This window comes from Macaca fascicularis, chromosome X (assembly GCF_037993035.2).
Source record: "Macaca fascicularis isolate 582-1 chromosome X, T2T-MFA8v1.1".
Classification (NCBI taxonomy): Eukaryota; Metazoa; Chordata; class Mammalia; order Primates; family Cercopithecidae; genus Macaca; species Macaca fascicularis.
Genome location: NC_088395.1, coordinates 98,769,029 through 98,790,836, shown reverse-complemented (window position 1 = coordinate 98,790,836; position 21,808 = coordinate 98,769,029). Strand labels below are relative to the sequence as shown.

At 38.7% G+C, this 21,808-nt stretch overlaps 1 protein-coding gene across 8 annotated transcripts in view; it reads right to left on the bottom strand.

The window, feature by feature from the left end:
• Positions 1-21,808, bottom strand: part of PCDH11X (protocadherin 11 X-linked) — an 800,164-nt gene that overhangs the window by 377,345 nt on the left and 401,011 nt on the right. For all 8 annotated transcript variants that reach the window (XM_045383951.2, XM_065538520.1, XM_045383952.2 and 5 more), the window contains one exon: positions 16,987-17,067. In XM_045383951.2, coding sequence (XP_045239886.2) covers positions 16,987-17,067 — 81 coding nt within the window. The remainder of the gene's footprint in view (positions 1-16,986; positions 17,068-21,808) is intronic.

Below are 21,808 nucleotides of genomic sequence, written 5' to 3'. Positions count from 1 at the left end.
TCATGAGTTAAAAATAATCTCTGCTCTTAAGAACTCACATTGTACTGGGGGAATATGACATAGGCATAGAATATGACATAGGCATAGAAGCTTGCCGTGTAAATGTGTGTGTGAGAAAGTCTTGAGAGGAATAGACACAGTGTTAGTGAAGTTCAAAGAATGGAAAGCTAAAAGCCAGGTGGGTGCTTTGAAAGATGAATAAGAAGGTAGTGGTTAAGCACATAAGCAAACAGCACTGCTTGGGAAAGGAGAAATATATACAAATAAGTAGGGAGGAATGAATAAAAGGGATGAATTAAAGAAAGAGCAAAGAATCCAGTTTGGAACATAAGCATGCATTTAAAAATTAGGCATGTGTGTGGCTCACGCCTGTAATCCCAGCAAGTACCGAGGCTGAGTTTGCAGGATCACCTGAGCCCAGGTATTGGAGGCTGCAGTGAGCTATATTTACACTCTTGCACTCCCGCCTGAGCAACAGAGCAAAACCATGTCTGTAATAATAAAGAAATAAAAAACAAAATTAGCAGGTGACAAGACCGGAAAGAAAGGTGTAGGGCAAAACATGGATAGGCATGAAAGTAACTTTACACTTCTTTAAATGAATAATGGGAGACGACAAAAGACTTGAAGCTAGAATGATCCATACACCAGGGCTGGAATTTAGAATGAAATATATGGTAGCTCTTTGAGAACGGACCAAGGGGAAATCTAGGAGAGGGGAAGGGATGTGGCATTTGACAGCAATAGTCCATGTGATGTGTTTTGCAGCCTTAGTGTAAAGCCTATGAAGATGAAATACATTTGGAAACTCACTCTTGTGAATTATTTATATGATAAATTAAACCTGACCAAAGATCATTGCAGAAATCTGGTGAGAGTATCAATATGAGTGGAAAGTTGGAAAGTCTTCAGTTGTCCTATCCTATTTCCAACAGCTTTACGTTACTAACAACAACAACAACAACAAAAGAATTCTACATCACAGAAAAGAGCCAACAACTGTAGAGAGATCAGGATGCTCTACACTGGATGCTAATATGAAATTGCAGCAGGAAACAACAGCAGGAGAGAACTATCTATTATAAAGTAAAAGAAAATGAAACAAAATGGAAAAATCTTTAAAGTCTCGTAGGCCTGCAACTTGCTAAATTGTTCTAGTGTTGTTTCTTTTACATTTGGGCACTAACATTTAAATAGGGCAATCTGACATTGTTACCTGTGAAACAGAGTGTTTCTAAAGAAACAAGTCCTGAAATTACAAATTAACATTTAGATAGAGTAATCTTCCAAAATTGAGACACAAAATGCTTTCACATCACACCAAGGAGCTCCCTGCCATTGTATAATCCTTTAAAAAAAATCTATTGAAGAGGCTGGGCGTGGTGGCTCACGCCTGTAATCCCAGCACTTTTGGGAGGCAAGGAAGGTGGATCACCTAAGGTCAGGAGTTTGAGACCAGCCTGACCAACATAATGAAACCCCATCTCTACTAAAAACACAAAAATTAGCTGAGTATGGTGGCATGCACCTATAATCTCAGCTGCTCAGGAGGCTGAGGCAGGAGAATGTCTTGAACCCAGGAAACGGAGATTGCAGTGAGCTGAGATCACCATTGCACTCCAGCCTGGGCAACAAGAGCAAAACCCTGTCTCAAAAAAAGAAAAAAAAAATCTATTTAAGAAAACGGTTTGCACCAAAATTATGCTGGAAGTCAACGATTAATCTAATGGTCATACAGTAGACCCATAAAAGAGATTGTGAAAAGGTTCACTTTGATTTTTATTATTTTTAATTTTAACTCTAGATTACATCAGCAAGTGTTTTAAAGTAACTAATATTTGCTGCTACAGATCTGAGCAAACTCAGTGATGTTTCTTTAAAGACAATATCTTAAATTTGCTTATAAGAGTTCTAGATTAGTCAAAGTAAGTATTTTCAGCATATAACCTTGTGCTGATCAGATAAACTGATATACAAACTTAACTCAATGGAATTAAGAGGCACAGGCATATAATGTCTCTGGCCTTTATCTAGCCTTCCTCTACAGATACTTCTGAAGGTTCTCAGCCTGCTCAACTGCTTGAGGTTATAGCCAACTTTGCCTCAGACCAGAATCAGTCTGCACCATTCTGCACCACACCTACCACACCTAGCAGTACTTCGTATATATATGTGTGTGTGTGTGTGTGTGTGTGTGTGTGTGTGTGTGTGTGTATTGTATATAATGTTTTATTTTCAGTCGGGATCTCTCTTCCGTCACCCAGGCTAGAGTGCAGTGGCAGGATCTCCGCTTACTGCAACCTCGACTTCCTGAGCTCTGGTGATTCTCCCATCTCAGCCTCCCAAGTAGCTGGGACTAAAGGCATGTGTTAGCACACCTGGAGTTTTTTGTATTTTAGTAGTAATGAGGTTTCGCCGTGTTGCTCATGCTGGTCTCAAACTCTTGGGCTCAAATGATCCACCCGCCACGGCTTCCCAAATTGCTGAGATTACAGGCATGATCCACCATGCCTGGCCTCCTGGCAGTACTTTAACAGGCCCAGTCTCACTATCTAAGCACAGAATTTAACGTGTTACTGTAGCCATGGAAACCTAAATGTCCATGTTTGCTAAACCAATTGCACGTGGCTATGTTTCCCTGCTTCCTGTTTTACCTTCCAATTTTCAGATGAGATTGGAGAGAAAACACGGAATTGGTTATCTGGTTATTGAACATCTTCCATATGCTCACTTTAGAAACTTTATTGTGCTAACCTTCATGGCAATTCTATAAGAATGATATAAATATCCCCAAGTTACAGATGCAGAAACAAATTCAAATAATTTGTCACTTGTCTCAGGCTCTATGTATAGTTAATGAGATAGTCACTGACTGCATTCTTACTACAAAGAGAACCAAATAATGAGGTTGCCTAACCCTGAGTATCATCATTGATCACATATTTTTTTCTGCAGAATGTTTCCCTCCAGATCAGGACTTTTGGCGTCCTAAAGTTAGTCCAAATTCATCAAATTCCCTCTTGCACATTTGAATGTGTCCTGCTGGCAACTCTTCTTTGAGGATAATACCTTCATCCCAAATGTGATGAGGCCCCCAGCTCTGGCCTCACCTATTCCTGGTGTTTATTCCGCTCTCAAGTGGCCTCCATTTCACTCTCAATGTGCTTTACTTATGAGTCCTCATGATAAACCAAGTGACAAGCTTTTAGCAGCTTGGTTTCAGTGTCGTCAACAAGGCTACTTCTGTGATTACAAACGCAATTTGTTTTGCTTGGGTGCTAGACATTGCTGGAAGACTCATGCACGGGCTGATGAGTCATAATCCAAAACTCTGTGTAAACAAATGATTCATATGATAGAAGTATATTCACCCTTGATTTCTTCCTTATATTTGAAAACTGAATCTCCGTATTTTATTCATTTGATTTATTATTATATTGAATAGTGCTTAAATTCTATAATTTATTTTCCAAAGCCTAATAACCGGTAGCTATAAAAGGCATAGTAGCAACTTTTTTTCTAAGTTGGTTGCCAATATTTTGTGATCCAAGAGCTCCAGAAGAATGGTTCCCATCTGTTGTGCTATGTATTCATCTGCTATGGGAGCTCATAAGCCTTTTATCTATGGACATGACACCCATCTGCTCTGTTGCTAAGATTCATTAACATGCCATGAGAATCGTGGGATGTCAGGTCACACCTGGGATACATGTTCACTGAGAGGCCATTATGTATAAATATAAGAATAGGGGACAGTGTATGATTGGACAAACAGCATGGACTTTAGACAGAATATTTATGTTTAAATTCCCCTATCAAACACTTGCAAACTGTGCAACATTAGGCACATTATTTAACCTCTCTGAGACTCATTTTCCTCAACTGAGGAATTAATGGCTATACAACAATAAAGCTGCTATAAGGACTGGATGAATTGAAATTATGACTTTAGAACACTTAATATAAGGTCATTAGTAATCACTTAAAAATAAAAGTTACTAATGATTAAAAGCAAAGTACTCAAACGGCTAAAGGTAAATGACAATGACAATGACAAAACCTTAGGACTCTGGGCAGAGAACAATGTTGAATATTTTCTGTATGTCTAAAAATAAAACCCTACACTTACAAATAATGTTATCACATCAGGGTGTGTTGATTTTTTATATTTAGTCTTTCTACTGTCTAAAGAGTTACCTCTAAACTTGTCTTGGCATTTGAGGCCTTCAGCAACATAATTCTTGAAGATGAAAATTACTCTCAAAAGTTCCCAGATTGTGGCCGGGCGCGGTGGCTCAAGCCTGTAATCCCAGCACTTTGGGAGGCCAAGACGGGCGGATCACGAGGTTAGGAGATCGAGACCATCCTGGCTAACGCGGTGAAACCCCGTCTCTACTAAAAAAAATACAAAAAACTAGCCGGGCGAGGTGGCTGGAGCCTGTAATCCCAGCTACTCGGGAGGCTGAGGCAGGAGAATGGCGTAAACCCGGGAGGCGGAGCTTGCAGTGAGCTGAGATCCGGCCACTGCATTCCAACTTGGGCGACAGAGCGAGACTTCATCTCAAAAAAAAAAAAAAAAAAAAAAAAAAGTTCCCAGATTAAGCTTTGAAATAATTCTGGCCTCAAATCTTTCCATGATAATAGTTAGCTTATGTTTCTAAAGAACATACACATTTTCCACACAACTTAAAGAAATCATACCAAAGAAACACATCCTGAACTTCAAGCCAAAAGATAAGTGTATTGGGCTTTGAGGAAAACATTAAACTGTGAAGTGTGTGATTCAAAAACATTTTTTTTAAGTGTAAGTATCTTAAAACTATCAAAAATATCACCTGTTGTGAAACTGTAGCTGACAAGTAAAGGAAGTTAATGATATGTGCACCTTGGAAAACTTTGTATTGTTTTCTGACCCCATTGAATTTTTTTCAAGATACTTCTGTTGCTAATAAAAGAGCATTCCAGGCCGGGCATGGTGGCTCATGCCTGTAATCCGAGAACTGTGGGAGGCCGAGCGACCAGAGTGACCAACATGGAGAAACGCGGTCTCTACTAAAAATACAATATCAGCCAGGCATGGTGGCACACGCCTGTAGTCCCAGCTACTCGGGAGGCTGAGGCAGGAGAATTGCTTGAACCAGGGAGGCGGAGGTTGCAGTGATCCAAGATTGCGCCATTGCACTCCATCCTGGGCAACAAGAGCAAAACTCTGTCTCAAAAAATAATAATAATAAATAAATAAATAAACAAACCATCAAATAAAAGAGCATTCCAAGGGTCAAACACTGTGACTCATGCCTGTAATCCCAGCACTTTTGGAGGTCAAAGTGGGTAGATTACTTGAGGCCAGTAGTTTGAGACCAGCCTGGTCAACAGGGTGAAACCTCACCTCTACCAGAAATACAAAAATTAGTGGAGTGTGGAGGTGTGCACATGCAATGTCAGCTACTTGGGAGGCTAATGTATGAGAATTGCTTGAGCCTGGGAGGTGAAGGTTGCAGTGAGCTGAGATTGTACCACTGCACTCCAGCCTGGGTGACAAAGCAAGACTCTGTCTCGGAAAAAAAAAAAAAAAAAAAAAAAAAGCGTTGCAAGTGGCCTCACCACACAGACAAAAATTGAAATCAATACAAAAATATTACCCTAGCATAGTCTAACATTTAATGAATCAAATATGCATAGTCAAGAAAGGTAGGTTTCCCTGGAAAAGAAGTAAAGACACTAGTGCTGACTTTTAACCTGAGCATCTAAATCTTCCTTTGGGGTGTTTTGTTTATAAACAAAACAAAAACTCAAATTGATGTGACTCATTCTGTCGGAAATTATAGACCATTTGGAATATGAAAGATTTATATAAGAGATAATTTTATTTTATGAAAACTGATTAGCCAAATTCCTGTGGATTTCTTAATTGTGCTGTGGTAAAATATAAGATCAATGTAGCAGTTCCTTCATCTAGTAAATTTGCTGCTAACAGATTGAATTAGTGATCCTGTTAGCACTATTCCAGGATTAGGTCATTCTTCTACACTGCTAATTCTCACATTCCATCACTCTTAGTTTCTCTCAACCTACAGAAAGATTTTCATTAAAGATTACCATAGTAGTTTACTGATATAGTTTGGCTCTGTGTCCTCACCAAAATCCCATGTTGAATTGCAATCCCCAATGTTGAGGGAGGGACCTGGTGGGAAGTAATTGGATCATGGTGGCAGATTTCCCCCTTGTTGTTCTCATGATAGTGAGCGAGTTGTGAGGCTATCGGGTTGTTTGTAAGTGTGGAGGACATCCCCCTTCACTCTCTTCCTCCTGCTCCCACCATGGGAAGTTGTGCTGGCTTCGAGTTCACTTTCTGCCATTATTGTAAATTTCCCGAGGCCCTTCCAGAAGCAGAAGCCTATACAGCCCACAGAACCATGAGACGATTAAACCTTTTTTCTTTATAAATTACCCAGCCTCAGGTGTGTCTTTAGAGCAGTATGAGAATAAACTCACACAGAAAATTGGTACCAGAAAAGTGGGGCATTGCTATACAGTTACCTGAAAATGTGGAAGTGACTTTGGAACTGAGTAACTGGCAGAGGATGAAACAGTTTGAAAGGTTCAGAAGAAGACAGGAAGATGGGGGAAAGTTTGGAACTTCCTAGAGACTTGTTAAATTGTTGTGACCAAAATGTGGACAGTTATATGAACAATGAAGTCCATGCTGAGGTGGTCTCAGATGAAGATGAGGAACTTACTGGGAAATGCAATAAAGGTCACTCTTGCTATGCTTTGGCAAAGAGACTGGCAGCATTGTGCCCCTGCTCAAGGAATTGGTTGAACTTTTTAAGAGAGACGATTTAGGGTATCTGATGGAAGAAATTTCTAAGCAGCATAGTGTTCAAGATGTGACCAGGCTGCTTCTAAAAGCCTATACTTACTTGTATAAACAAAGAAATTACCTGAAACTGTAACTTATATTTTAAAAGGGAAGTAGAGCATGAAAGTTTGAAAAATTTACAGCTTGGCCATGTGGTAGAAAAGTCTATTTTCGGAGCTGGGTGCTGTGGCTCAGGCCTGTAATCCCAGTGCTTTGGGAGGCCGAGGTGGGTGGATCACGAGGTCAGGAGATCGAGACGATCCTGGCTAACACAGTGAAACCACGTTTGTACTAAAAATACAAAAAAAATTACCTGGGTGTGGTGGCTGGCACCTGTAGCCCCAGCTATTTGGGAGACTGAGGCAGGAGAATGGCATGAACCCAGGAGATGGAGCTTATAGTGATCTGGAGTCGCACCACTACACTCCAGCCTGGGCAACAGAGCGAGACTCTGTCTCAAAAAAAAAAAAAAAAAGCCCATTTTCTGTGGAGGAATTCAAGCTGGTTGCACAAATTTGCATATGTAAAGAGGAGCCAAATGTTGACAGCCAAGATAAAGGGGAAAATGCCTCGAAAGCATTTCAGAGACCTTCACAGAAGTCCCTCTCATCACAGACCTGAAGGCTTGGGAGAGAAAAATGGTTTCATGAGCTGTGCCCAGGACACTGCTGCTCTGTGCAGCCTTAGGACATGGTGCCCTGTGTCCCAGCTGTTCTAGCTCCAGCTGTGGTTAAAAGGGGCCAAGGTACAGCTTGAGCCCTTGTTTCAGAGAGTGCAAGCCCCAAGTCTTGGCAGCTTCCACATAGTATTGAGCCTGCCGTTACACAGAGGGCAAGAGTTGAGGCTTGGGAGCCTCTGCCGAGGTTTCAGAGGATGAATGGAAAAACCTCAATGTCCAGGCAAGACATCTGCTGCATGTGATGAAGCCCTCAGGGAGAACCCCTACTAGGGCAGTACAGAGGGGATATGTGGGGTTGGAGTCCTCACACAGAGTCCCCACTAGGGTACTGCCTAGTGAGCTGTGAAAAGACGGCCACTGTTTCCAGACCCCAGAATGGCAGATCCACTGAGAGTTTGCCCTGTGCACCTAGAAAAGCCACAGGCACTCAATGCCAGCCCATGAAAACAGCCAAAAAGGCTGTACACTGCAACGCTGCAGGAGTGGGGATGCCCAAGGACTTCGGAGCCCATCCCTTGCATCAGTGAGGTCTGGATGTAAGACACGGTATAAAGGTAATTATTTTGCAGCTTTAGAACGTAATAACTGCCCTGCTGGGTTTTGGACTTGCATGGGGCCTGTAGCCAATTTGCTTTTCCCATTTTCTCCCTTTTGGAATAGGAGGATTTCCTCAATGCCTGTACCCTCGTTGTATCTTGGACATGACTAATTTTTTTTTTTTTTTTTTTTTTTTTTTAAATTACGGGCTAGTAGTCAGAAGGGACTTGCCTTGTCTCAGATGAGACTTTGGACTTCAATTTTTTTTAGTCAATGCTGGAATTAGTTAAAACTTTGGGGGCCTGCTGGGAAGGCATGACTGTGTTTTGAAATCTGAAAAAGACATGAGATTTGGGAGGGGTCAGGGGAAGAGTGATATAGTTTGGCTCTGTGTCCTCACTCAAATCTCATGTTTAATTGTAATCCCCAATGTTGTGGGAGGGACCTGGTAAAAGGTGATTGAATCCTGGGAGCAGACTTCCCCCTTGCTTTTCTTATGATAGTGAGTGAATTCTCATGAGATCTCGTTGTTTGAAAGTGTATAGGACTTCCTTCTTCACTTTCTCTCCCCAATGCTTCCACCATGTAAGATGAACTGGCTTACCCTTCACCTTCTGCGTGATTGTAAGTTTCCTGAGGCTTCCATAGCCATGCCTCCTGTACAGCCTGCAAAATTGTGAGTCAATTAAACCTTTTTTTCTTTATTAATTACCCAGTCTCAGATAATTCTTTATAACAGTGAGAACAGACTAATACATTTACCATTTCTAAAAAATTGCATTTTGGGGGGCATTTCAACATCTTATATTCTGTATGGTCTGTGTATCTTATTGTTTATTTCTTTTCACTCCAGCATCATAAAGGATCATCTTACTTTATCATATGCAAATATATGCAAATATATACATATGTTTGTTTGTTTGTTTGTTTGTTTCAGGGACCATCTTCTGTTCTTGCTTTTCATTCTTGGTGAGAAACTATAATAAAATGATTAGGAAAATGAGCTTTGAAGCCAGACAAAGGGAGTTTGCATCCTGTCTTTTGTACTCACTAGCATCTTTCTGTTCCCCAATTTCCTCATTTATAAAATACAGAAAATAAAAATAATAGTTTTAATAACAGTCACAGGTTAGTAATGAAAATTAGATGAGTTCATGTTTTAAATGTTTAGGAGACTGCCTAATATATAGTAAATTTATATAAATTTTTTAAAGAAAAGAAAATTTTTTTTTTTTTTTTGAGACAGAGTCTCACTCTGGCACCCAAGCTGGAGTGCATTGGTGGGATCTCGGCTCACTGTAACCTCTGCCGCTCGGGTTCAAGCGATTCTACTGCCTCAGCTTGCTGAATAGCTGGGATTCTAGGCACCTGCCACCACACCCAGCTAATTTTTGTATTTTTAGTAGAGACGGGGTTCCACCATCTTGGCCAGGTTGGTCTTAAACTCCTGATTTCGTGATCCACCCGCCTCGGCCTCCCAAAGTTCTAGGATTACAGGTATGAGCCACCACGCCTAGCCTAGAAATAACTTTTATGACCACATTTGGCTTCCATCGTCTTTCCAAAGTGATCATTCTTTCTAATGTCTTTATTTTTCTTGTATCACTTTACATAGCACTATTTTATGTCCTTTTTGTGCCAGAAGTCAGTTATGCTTTTTGTAGAAGACATGAGTCATAAGCTGTGACCATTGATATTTGGAAAATTAAAGTCAAACAATAGGTTCATTCCCCACTCCCATATATTCTACAGCAGTTGTCTAGTGCTGTTATTCCAAGCTACTTATTTCTCAGTAAATATAAGACATGATTACAAAATATTGTATTTAATGAAGTACAGTGGTAGTCAAGATATTGTCTAAATGCATAATTAGAATGGCATCTTAGTAGAATAATTTTTTTACAAGCCAGGCAATTGCTATTCAATGTCATAGAAAAGCATGAAAAAGTCCCAATAAGTCGACCCCAGTTTTATTTTGTTTCAGTTTGTTTACAGAACATCATTCAGTTTTAGACTTGCTAACTCATTATAATTGCCATGAATCAGGGGAAGGGAAGGTGAAGAGTGAATTTATTGTGGAAGGGGAAACGATCGAATCATCATAAAATGCCACATTACAAAAAAATAAGAATTCCATGCTAACTCGCTTATACATATGGCATGTGCAAAGCTGATCAACTGCCATTTTTTTGAGTACCTCTCTATTTCCTCTAAGTATTGCACAGCTGCTAGCATATTTGCTGCAGTGAATGTTTTTGATCCCATTGGCCCCTAGAAATTGAAAATATGTTCAGGGTGATTTGATTTATCTTCTGAAGTTGATTAAAACTAACATTAATTTTTGAAAACCTAATTTAGGACTTCATTATATTTACTCCAGTTATATATCAAAATATTTTTAAAGATGCTAACAAAAATGATCATTATCCTAATAAGGAAATAGACATTCTCATTTGATTTTCTTTACTCAAAGAATAAATTGACCTATGATTCCACAATTCCCACAATAATTAGTTGAATACTTGGTTTTTCAGCTAGGATCCACTGTTTTATGGGACACCACTGCAGCATTTGCCAACTAAAAAAAAAAAGAAAAAAGAAAAAACCCACCAGGCGTGGTGGCTCACGCCTGTAATCCCAGCACTTTACAAGGCTGAGCCAGGCAGGCAGATCAGCTGAGGTCAGGAGTTCGAGACCAGCCTGGCCAACGTGGTAAAACATTGTCTCTACTAACAATACAAAAATTAGCCGGGCATGGTGGGGTCACCTGTAATCCCAGCTACTTGGGAGGCTGAGGCAGGAGAATTGCTTGAACCTTGGAGGCAGAGGTTACAGTGAGCCGAGGCAGTGGCCTTGCACTCCAACCTGGGCAACAAGAGCAAAACTCTGTCTCAAAAAAATTAAATTAAATTAAAGATTTTCAAAAAGTCACTATCTGTATCGTGAATGTTAATTAATTGGCATCTAGATTGTTGAATGTGGCATTATCAAAGTATTTAAAGATTTCAATGGAGGAATAGAAATGATTTAACTTCTAAATTGCACTCTACTTCCACTAGTTTCTATTTTCAGAATATTGCTTTTAAAATTCCCCAAATTAAGTAATGAATATCTTGTTAAGAATAAGATATTTCATAAGAAACCATAAAAGTTGATTCATGAAATAAGTATTTTTTTAAGCTTTTCAGGGGCAAGCACAATGTTCCTTAAAAAACAAGATTGAAAAGCCCTTATCCGTACATACTTTGCCTGTAATAATACCATATACACAATGTAACCCATCAGTCTATGGTCTATCTTAAATTGCAATTGAAGCCTCAGGCAGTCAAGGCTGTCAGATAACTTTAAAAAGATCTTCAAGAAAAAAGTGCCCCTTTTATAAGAAATAATTGTGTCAATAACAAGATTTTATCTTTGTTAACAGACAAAAGAATTGGTAATTGGTAAATCAGTAGAGTTAATTGTATGGCACTCCATTTACCGGAATGCAGTCAGAAATAACTACTTGCTTAGATAAAAGGTCATTCATTTATGCCTGGGTGCAGTAGCTCATGCCTGTAATCCCAGCACTTTGGGAGACCGAGGCGGGTGGATCACCTGAGGTCAGGAGTTCGAGCCCAACCCCAGCCTGGCCAACATGAAATACTGTCTCTACTAAAAATCCAATAATTAGCTGGGCATGGTGGCAGGCACCTGTAATCCCAGTTACTTGGGAGGCTGAGGCAGGAGAATCGCTTGAACCCAGGAGACGGAGGTTGCAGTGAGCCGAGATCGTTCCATTGCACTCTAGCCTGGGCGACAACAGCGAAACTCAGTCTCAAAAAAAAAAAAAAAAAAAAAAAAAAATCATTGATTTAGCATCTTCTTATTCATCGAGGAAAAGTGTGATATTACAATGTCTAATTCCATCTGACTTCTATTTATCCCAGTGATACTTGATGTCATATTGGTAGGTTAAATTTTATAATCTTAAGGTGCCTATTTGAAATTGTGTGCTTTTCTTCAACACTTCTATTCTGAAGACCACAGCAATGGTTTCTTAATCAAACATTCAATAAACGTGTAGTATAATTCTGAGATGCCTCTTGGATACAGGTGTAGGTGGGATTATTATGTTATGTTTGCCTTGTATTCTACATTCTCACCAATTTTCTTGAGACTGAATCAGCAGGGCATGACTTGAAAGTCATAGTAAAACCACCTTTGCAAAAATTATAATTAAGAAAATTATTACAGTGAAAGAGATTGCACCTAACTGACCCCATTTTGCTTCTAACTGCCAAGCTGTCCGTGTTCATTCCTGGGCATAGCATAGGCTGAACTGTCGGAGGAACTTAGTTTATGGTTTAACTTTGGTACAAAGACCATAATAGCCTGATATGGTTTGACTCTGTGTCCCTACCTAACTCTCACTTTGTATTGTAATAATCCCCATGTGGCAAGGGTGGGACCAGGTGGAAATAATTGAATCATGGGGGCAGTTCACCCTATGCTGTTCTCATGAGATCTGATGGTTTTATAAGGGGATTCCTCCTTCGCTCAGCACTCACTTTGTCTCCTGCCACCAGGTGGCTTCCACCATGATTATAAATTTCCTGAGGCCCCCTTCTCAGCCATGGAGAACTGTGAGTCAATTAAAACCCTTTGCTTTATGAATTATCCAGTCTCCGGTATTTCTTCATAGCAGCATGAGAACAGGCTAATACCATAAATTCGTACCGAGGTAGGTAAGGGGGTGCTGATATAAGGATACCCTAAAATGTGGAAACGATTTTGGAACTGAGTAACAGGCAGAGTTTGGAACAGTTTCAACAGTTCAGATGAAGACAGAAAAATGTGGGAAAGTTTGGAACTTACTAGAGAATTGTTGAATGACTTTGACCAAATTGCTGATAGTGACATCGACAATGAAGTACAGGCTGAGGTAGTCTCAGATGGAGATGAGGAACTTATTGGGAACTGGAGAAAAGGTCACTCTTGCTATGTTTTAGCAAAAAGAATGGTGGCATTTTGCCCCTGCCTTAGAGATCTATGGAACTTTGAACTTGAGAGAGATGATTTATGGTGTCTGGCGGAATAAATTTCTAAGTGGCAAAGAGTTCAAAAGGAAGCAGAGCATAAAATTTTGGAAAATTTAAGCCTGACGATGTGATAGAAAAGAAAAACTCATTTTCCGGGAGAAATTCAAGCCTGTTGCAGAAATTTGCGTAAGTAATGAGGAGCCAAATGTTAATCACCAAGACAATGGGGGAAATGTCTTCAGGACATGTTAGAGACCTTCCTGGCAGCCCCTGCCATCACAGTACCAAGATCTAAGAGGGAAAAATGATTTTATGGGCTGGGTCAAGGTCCTTCTTGCTCTGTGCAGCCTCAAGGCATGGTGACCTGTGTCCCAGGTGCTTCAGTTACAGTCATGGCTAAAAGGGCCCAACATATAGCACAGGTCATTGCTTCAGAGGGTGCAAGTCCCAAGCCTTGGTGGCTTACATGTGGAGTTGGGGCTGCAGGTGCACAGAAGTCAAGAATTGGGATTTGGGAACCTCCACCTAGATTTCCGAGTATGTATGGACACACCTGGTTGACCAGGCAGAAGTTTGCTGCAGGGGCAAAGCCCTCATAGGGAACTTCTGCTAAGGCAGTACAGAAGGGAAATGTGGAACTGGAGCCCCCACACAGAGTCCCTACTTGGGCACTGCTTAGTGGAGCTGTGAGAAGAAGGCCACCATCCTCCAGACCCCAGAATGGTAGATCCTCCAACAGCCTGTACTGTGCACCTAAAAAAGCCACAGACACTCAGGGCCAGTTTCTGAAAGCAGATAGGAGGTAGGCTGTACCCTGCAAAGCCACAGGGGCAGAGCTGCCCAAGATTGTGGGAGCCCAACTCTTGCATCAGCGTGACCTGGGTGTGAGATGTAGATTCAAAGGAGATCTTTTTGGAAATTTAAGATGTAAAACTGCCCTATTGGATTTTGGGCTTGCATGGGGCCTGAAACACCTTTGTTTTGGCCAATTTCTTCCATTTGGCATAGGTGTATTTACCTAATGCCTGTACCTCCATTGTATCTAGGAAGTAACTAACTTGCTTTTGGTTTTACAAGCTCATAGGAGAAAGGGACTTGCCTTGTCTCAGATGAGACTTTGGACTTGGACTTTTGGGTTAATGCTGAAATGAGTTAAGACTTTGGGAGACTGTTGGAAAGGCATGATTGTGTCTTGAAATGTGAGGAAATGAGATTTGGGAGAGACCAGCAGTGGAATGATGTGGTTTGGTTCAGTGTTCCCACCCATATCTCACTTTGATTTGTAATAATTCCCATGTGTCCAGGGTGGGACCAGGTGGAGATAATTGAATCATGGGGGCAGTTCCCCTCATGCTGTTCTCATGACAATGAGTTCTCACAAGATCTGATGGTTTTATAAGGGGTTTCCTCTTTTGCTTGGCACTCAGTGTCTCTTCTGCAGCCCTGTGAAGTGATGATTTCTGCAATGATTGTAAATTTCCTGAGGCCTCTCCAGTCATGCATAACTGTGAGTCAATTAAACTTCCTTTCTTTATAAATTACCCAGACTCAGGTATTTCTTGCTAAAAGTGTAAGAACATACTAATACATAGCCCTTTCCCAAAACCAACTTCTTTCTTGTCTGGGGTCTAAACTGCCTTTGCAGGACTAACATATTAGCCACAAGATTAGGAATTATGGTTTACGAGTCATGCAGCTGGAGGCTGCAAGATTCTGAACCCCCCAAATTGCTCCTGGGGATAACATCTCTATTGTAAACCCTAAGATCAGTGCTTGAGGTATTTTCAATACCCTGCACTTGATGGATCAACTGGTACTACCCAGATAGGTAAACTGACTCAGCAAAAGAAGACAGCTTCAACATTCCCTTGATTTCGTCTCTGACCCAACCAATTAGTACTCTCCACTTTCTGACCACCTACCCACCAAATTATCCTTAAAAACCTCCATCCTCTCCTGAGTTTTTGGGTAATAATAAAACTCTAGTTTCCTGTACAGCTGACTCTGTGTGAATTAAACTCTTTCTCTATTGTAATTCTCCTGTCTTGATAAATTGGCTCTGTCTAGGCAGCAGGAAACGAGAACCCATTGGGAGGTTACGATAGTTTCAAACTTGGTGAAACTTCACTAATTCAGGCTGGAATAACTTAAAACTTGTGAAAATTTGGACAGAATCCTGGGTTGGGATTTACTTTAATAATATTAATCATATCTCCTCACAGTGCATAAATTAATTCTGAAACTCTTTGTAAAGAGCATAAATTAAATCTGTGAAATATTGTAGGATGTTATAATTACAGAACACATGACTTCCATGAATTTCAGATGCACACATAAATTAATAAATAATTAACATGATCCTCCTTCCATTCCATTTGGGTTATATATCTAATAGTCTAGATTCATATTTGTGTATTTACATTATTTGAATTTCTTTATCCTATAAAAAATAAAAGACATTTGAAAATAACTAGGTAGAAGGCAATTTATGGATATTAATTTGATACCAGAGGAGTCAGATTCAGGACTTTATTAACAATGGTATAACAACCAGTCATAGAATACCAAATAACATATAGATGTCTGGACATTGGCCTTCTAACCCCATTTTTTTAAGTCCTCTTAAAACCTATACTAGGAAAACAAATTAGAATTGAACTTTTGGTCACATTTTTTAGCTGTCCCGACCAAAATAAGTAAAAGTGGTTGCTTTACAAATACACTTTATGACTTGATTTTTAAAAACAAATTCAGACTGGTTGTGTTAGAGTAGGTAGCTATACAGACATGAGCAGGGCAGAAGATGCTCCTCCCCCAAGAATGTCAGGTGACCATCAGGTGATGGTCAGGCTGTCATTAAACTGTCCCTTTAAAATAATAATCAGTCGCAGCAGAGGCAAGGAAAGGGAGACTCCCAAAAGATAGAAAACACCTGAAGCTGGTGATCAGCAGCTTCCCAATAAGATCTCAGGAGTTGGGTGAGTGGGCTCAAACATGTACGGTAAGAGGCAAAATGGCAGAGTTTAACTGGTATATGACCTTCCTCTAGGAATACTCAACTGGTAAGGGAAAAATGCCTCAAATGAGCATGCGCACAACTTCAGTAAACACACTGCAAATGTGGCTCCTCCCAAGTGCTGACAGGCCACTGCAGGAGGATAGCCCATCCCAACAAAAAATCAAGGAAGAAGACACACAAACCTTGGATCCATGCCAATGTGTAAAAACCTCAAGTCAAGGGTCGAACAGGGTACTTGGATTTCTCAAATTGCCCACTTGGCCCTCTACCAAGTGCACTTTGCTTCCTTTCATTACTGCTCTGAAACTTTTTAATATACTGTCACTCTTGCTCTAAAACTTGCATTGGTCTCTCACTCATCCTTATGTTCTTTGGTTGAATTCTTCCCTCCAAGGGAAGAGTTTGCTGCAGACCTACCATATTTACTGCTGCTAATATTATCCCCCAAACAAACTTGTTTCAATGAAGTTTTACTAAAGTTTGCCTAATTAACATAAAAAGCAAATTATGCTATATTATGCTAAAACTTAAATTTAAGTCATATTATAAAACAGCAGTTTTACTTTTTTTCAATCCATGATTACAAAACTACACTTAAACATCAGCAGAATAAACATTTAGAAGATGCTTTTAGAGAAATACTTTTACCTGATCCAACAAGTTAATTTCACTGTTATTATCAAATCACACTAAAAAGATATATATTTACTGTCATATTTTCAACAGTAAATTTTGAGTCCAGCACAAAATCACCTGAGGAAATGTAAGGGAACACACATTGTGTACACTACTTAAGAGTATTCCTCATACCTTTATAAAAATCATTTAAAAGGAAGAGGGAGGAAAAATCATAGGGCTTTTTTCATACCTGTGGTTGGGGATGAATCCAGACCTCCACAGTAGTAGACTCTTTCATGGGGGTGCAAGATCGCATGATCTCCTTCATTGGCTTTAGAAGGGAAGAAAATAGAAGTATTTTAAGCTGTTTGTTAAAAGTAAAATACACAGTACATTTTATATTAACATTGCCTACAGGTAGCTAAAATAGTGCCTGGGTAAATTATCTCTTTTTAGAAATCATAGTTTATTTATGTAACAAATGGTTATTGAGGGTTAACCATATGCCACACGTAGCTCTAGGTACTAGAGTTAAAAAAGAGAAAAAAAAGAAAATAAATTTATTTTCTCATGGAGTTTACATGGAGTTCTATTATATGTTCTATTAAACATATGAATGAAATTGTGGAGGACAATTTAAATGATACCAGTAACCCCAGTGCTTTGGGAGGTCAAGGTGGGAGGATCACTTGAGCCCAGCATTTTGGAGGCTGCAGTGAGCTATGATTCTGCCACTGCACTCTAACCTGGGCAGCAGAGCAAGACCTTGTCTCAATAAAATAAAATAAAATAAAGATAAAAAAATTAAATATTTAAATGGCTGACATTTAAGCTGTAGAAAATTTCTGTCCAATGCTTTTGCAACCTAATGGCTTCAAGGGTTATATTTGTGAATGTGCTCTTGTTGCAAATTAAAATCAATCTTGTGTGTGCCACCACAACACAAATTTGCTATTTGCCATACAAAGATATGTAATAGATGTGATAAATGCCAAGGGATTTAATAGATGTGATAAGTGCCAAGTGTATTGAGGATGCAGATCCTCTGCAAATTATCATCGTCTTTTCAGGAATTAACAGATTTTACCAAAGATGTTCAGTTGTTACTTATGTAAGGAAGGAATACCAAGTTGGAAGTGATTGAAGAATTATCCTATATCTTGGCTATTGTGATTAGTGCTGCAATAAACATAAAAGTGCAGGTATCTTTTGGATATATCAATTTTCTTTTCTTTTTCATTTTTTTTTGGATATATACCCAGCAGTATGATTGCTGGATCATATGATAGATCTATTTTCAGTTTTTCCAGGAACATCCTTACTGTTTTCCATAGTGGATGTATTTACATTCCCATCACCAATGTTTCAGCATTCCCCTTTCTCCACATCCTCTCCATTATCTGTGTGTTTTTTTGTTTGTTTGTTTGTTTTGTTTTTGTCTTTTTGTAATAGCCCTTTTACCTGGAATGAGATGCTATTTCATTGTAGTTTTTATTTGCATTTCCCTGAAGATTAGTGATGTTGACAACTTTGGGGATAAATACCCAGAATATATAAGGAACTCAAACAACTCAACAGAAAAAATTGATTTAAATATGGGCAAAAGATGAACAGACATTTCATAAAAGAAGACATGCAAATAGCCAAAAGGTACATTTAACTTTTAAAAAAAAAAATAAAGTTTATTTGGGTTGCATTTCACATGCACATTTTAAGCATCTAATTTAAACATTCTCTGTCAACTGTGGGCAGTTCAACGTCTGCTAGGCTGCCCTCTGTCTAATATATAATGCTGTATTCATATGTCCATTTAATTAAGCAGGGATGCGGTTTTACGTGGTTAAAAGTATAAGTCTATGTGGATGTATCTTGCACATTTAAATTTGGCAACTAAACATGTCTACTGTATAACATGCTTCAGTATTCAAACATTAGAAAAAATTATTTTGCTTTGTTTTGTACAAAAATAAGAACTTAAAATAATCCCCCCACCCCTGCCAATATTCTATCACTCCCCGCCCCCTCCAAAATCCCATAGTTATAAGACTAAAAACCAGGAAATCATCTAATAGAGTAGCCCCAGTATACAGGACTACTGAGACCTAACTGTAATGCAAGTGAGAGAAATGACACTTGCAGGAAAACTTAGTGATTAACTACATTTATCCTTGACTGTTTTAAGAAAATGAACTATGGTTCATCAGTGACACCTGAGAAATAAGATGCAGATCTGCATTTCTCTTTCCTTACATGTACCACATACTGAACCAAACGATCTTTCCTTTTATGGAATTAGATGTCAAACTTTCAAGAAAAGAATAAAATGCTTTATAAGAATCACAGTCTTTGTAGATTTAAGCCACATTTTAATTCAGTTCATATTAAGATAGAGCTCAATGCCAAAAAGTGAGAAGTGTGTTTTAGCAATGATCTTAACGAGTCTTGAGAAATGTCACTGGCATTATTGCTAATAATAAAAAATAATAACTTCTAAGAGAAGGAAGGATAGATATTGGATCTTATTATTATTCCTAAGTTAGAGATTACTTGGTAATGGCTTAGACATTGGAAGGGAAGTTGACTTTGTTTAAAATTGCATTAACGCTTCAAGCACAAATACATTGTTTCACTGGTGATGCTGTGTAAAGAAATAGACATATGTAAGAGAAAACGGATAGGTTTATATTATTTCCCACCTTTTAGAATCTAGAAATTCTATAGATTAAAAATTACCGGTAATTTTCTTGAATTATTTTATTTATGGAGGAGGTAGGAAGAGGCTGGATCGTAAGAAGCACTGATTAAGAGTAAATGCTCAAAATTCTATTAATTCCATCTTTTTTGTCAAAAAGTAAGAAAGTTTTAAGGCAAATTCCAATTCACAGAAGTGAGAATTATTTCTCAAAATATACACAATAATAAAGTTTTTCAATAAATGGAAAATATATTTGCAGCTTCCAAAGGACTCAGACTTTCATGAAAATAATACGATGCAGGTAACCTAAAAGAAAAAAATTCATTTCCCAAAATACATCTGCTTTGCAAAAATAGGCTTATGAAGCAAGATAATTTGATTGAACTTTCTAAATCTGGCCGGTTCTTCTTGCTGTTCTTAAATGTTTTCCTGACAGTGTCGCACAGCATCTGAGCTTTAGTAACTTCATGCATCAACTGCTTTCCTTAACTTGACTAATTGCAAATCTTCTGGGAGAGGTAAACTCAGACTGGTTCTGTGGTTTTGTGATTTTTTTTTTTTTTTGAGTCTCACTCTGTTACTTGCGCTGAAATGCAGTGGTGCAATCTTGGCCCACTGCAGCCTCAACCTCCCAGGATCAAGGGATCTTCCCACCTCAGCCTCCTGAGTAGCTGAGACTACAGGCACATGTCACCATGTCTGGCTAATTTTTGTATATATATATATTTTTGTAGAGACAGTGTTTCATCATGTTGCCCAGGCTGATCTCAAACTCCTGAGCTCAAATGATCTGTTTGCCATGGCCTTTGAAAGTGCTGGGATTACAAGTGTGAGCCATCTCACTCAGCCCCTGGTTTTGCGATTGTTTTCAGGACAAACGTGGAACGCTTCCTTTCTTCTGGCAATTAGAAATTGTATTGTAACTCAAACCTAATGGTAAGAAAATCATTCTAACAATAAGACCATGCTATTTCTGAATACAGTCTCACCATTATTGTTTCAAAATCTAGCAAAAAAAGAATCCAGAGGTGCATTGGTGCATTCAGCAATTACATTTCTTTCTCAAATGCAGTAGGTTTTCCACTAGAAATGTAAGTATGCTATCATTTTCTGGGTAATCAAACCCACCATGGAAATCTCAGGATTTACAAATATGTTACATTATAAATTGTCACAGTCATCACTTTATTTTAGTTACCAAACACTACAAGTGGGTATAACTGATCCATTATTGTTATCTTATTGCCATATGGTTGAAATACTGATAGATTAGGGCCAAAAAGGTCTCCTCAAATATGCATATGAGATAATTTTTGGAGAGTCCTATGCAACATCTAGCAGGATGATATATGCCTAAAGACATGTAAGTATGTGGGTGATGTTTCTAGTGATTACATTTATAAAACCTTTCCTTCATTCTCATTTCCATATAAGAAAGCATAACCCTTAGTGTGGAAATAACATTAATCAAAACTATGGCAACGCTTACAAACATAAAGTGTAACTTGATACTTATTTTTCCCAGGACATATATAGATGAATGATTTTCATTAAAAGCCTTGACACAATATCAACTTTTAATTTTTATAATGTTATAGGACATGTTTTCTAATTGCTGTGAGTATAATCCAGAGGTTTCCTGAAATAGGAGAAACTCTCAGTTAATTACTACTCTCTTTAATGTTTCTTTTCTCCTGACATGCCTTTCTGCCTTATATTTGTTAGAGGTTTTGAGATGTATTTTATATGCAATATTTAAGGAAGAAAAGATAGATATTTAAAAGAGACTAAAATCTACTCAACAATATGGTGCAACACTGGAAAGGATAGAGCCTTTGGAATCTACATCTGGCTCTACAGTCTACTAGTTTTATGAAGTTTGTCAAGTTATTTAATATGATTCTCAGCTTCATCATCTGTGAAATGAGTATAATAACATGAGCCTCATAACATACTTCTATGATACTGAGTTACTATAATAAAGTGCTTGGCATTTTATAATTATCCTCTTGGTTTGCACTATTATGGTTTTATCTTCTCTAACAACATGAAGCAGAAGCCATTCACCATGTGATTCGTTCTTTCTCTCTATCATTCTCTATCCACCTCTCTCTCCCCTTGTCTCTTTTCTAAGTGAAGCTATCACTTTAATACAAGAGAAAGGCCCTGAGCAGCCCTGCCAGTGATGGAGAATGCTGGCCTTACAATCTTCTATTCTCATTCAGAAATGACCCTCAGTTCTCATCAGTAAGGTACTATGAAGCAACTGAAATTTGTTGAAACAATTAATTCCAGTTACTTAGAGGTTTTTTTTTAATTTTTTTCATATATCTGAAAAATAAAAATTGACCACTGCTACAATAATATGATGAGTGAG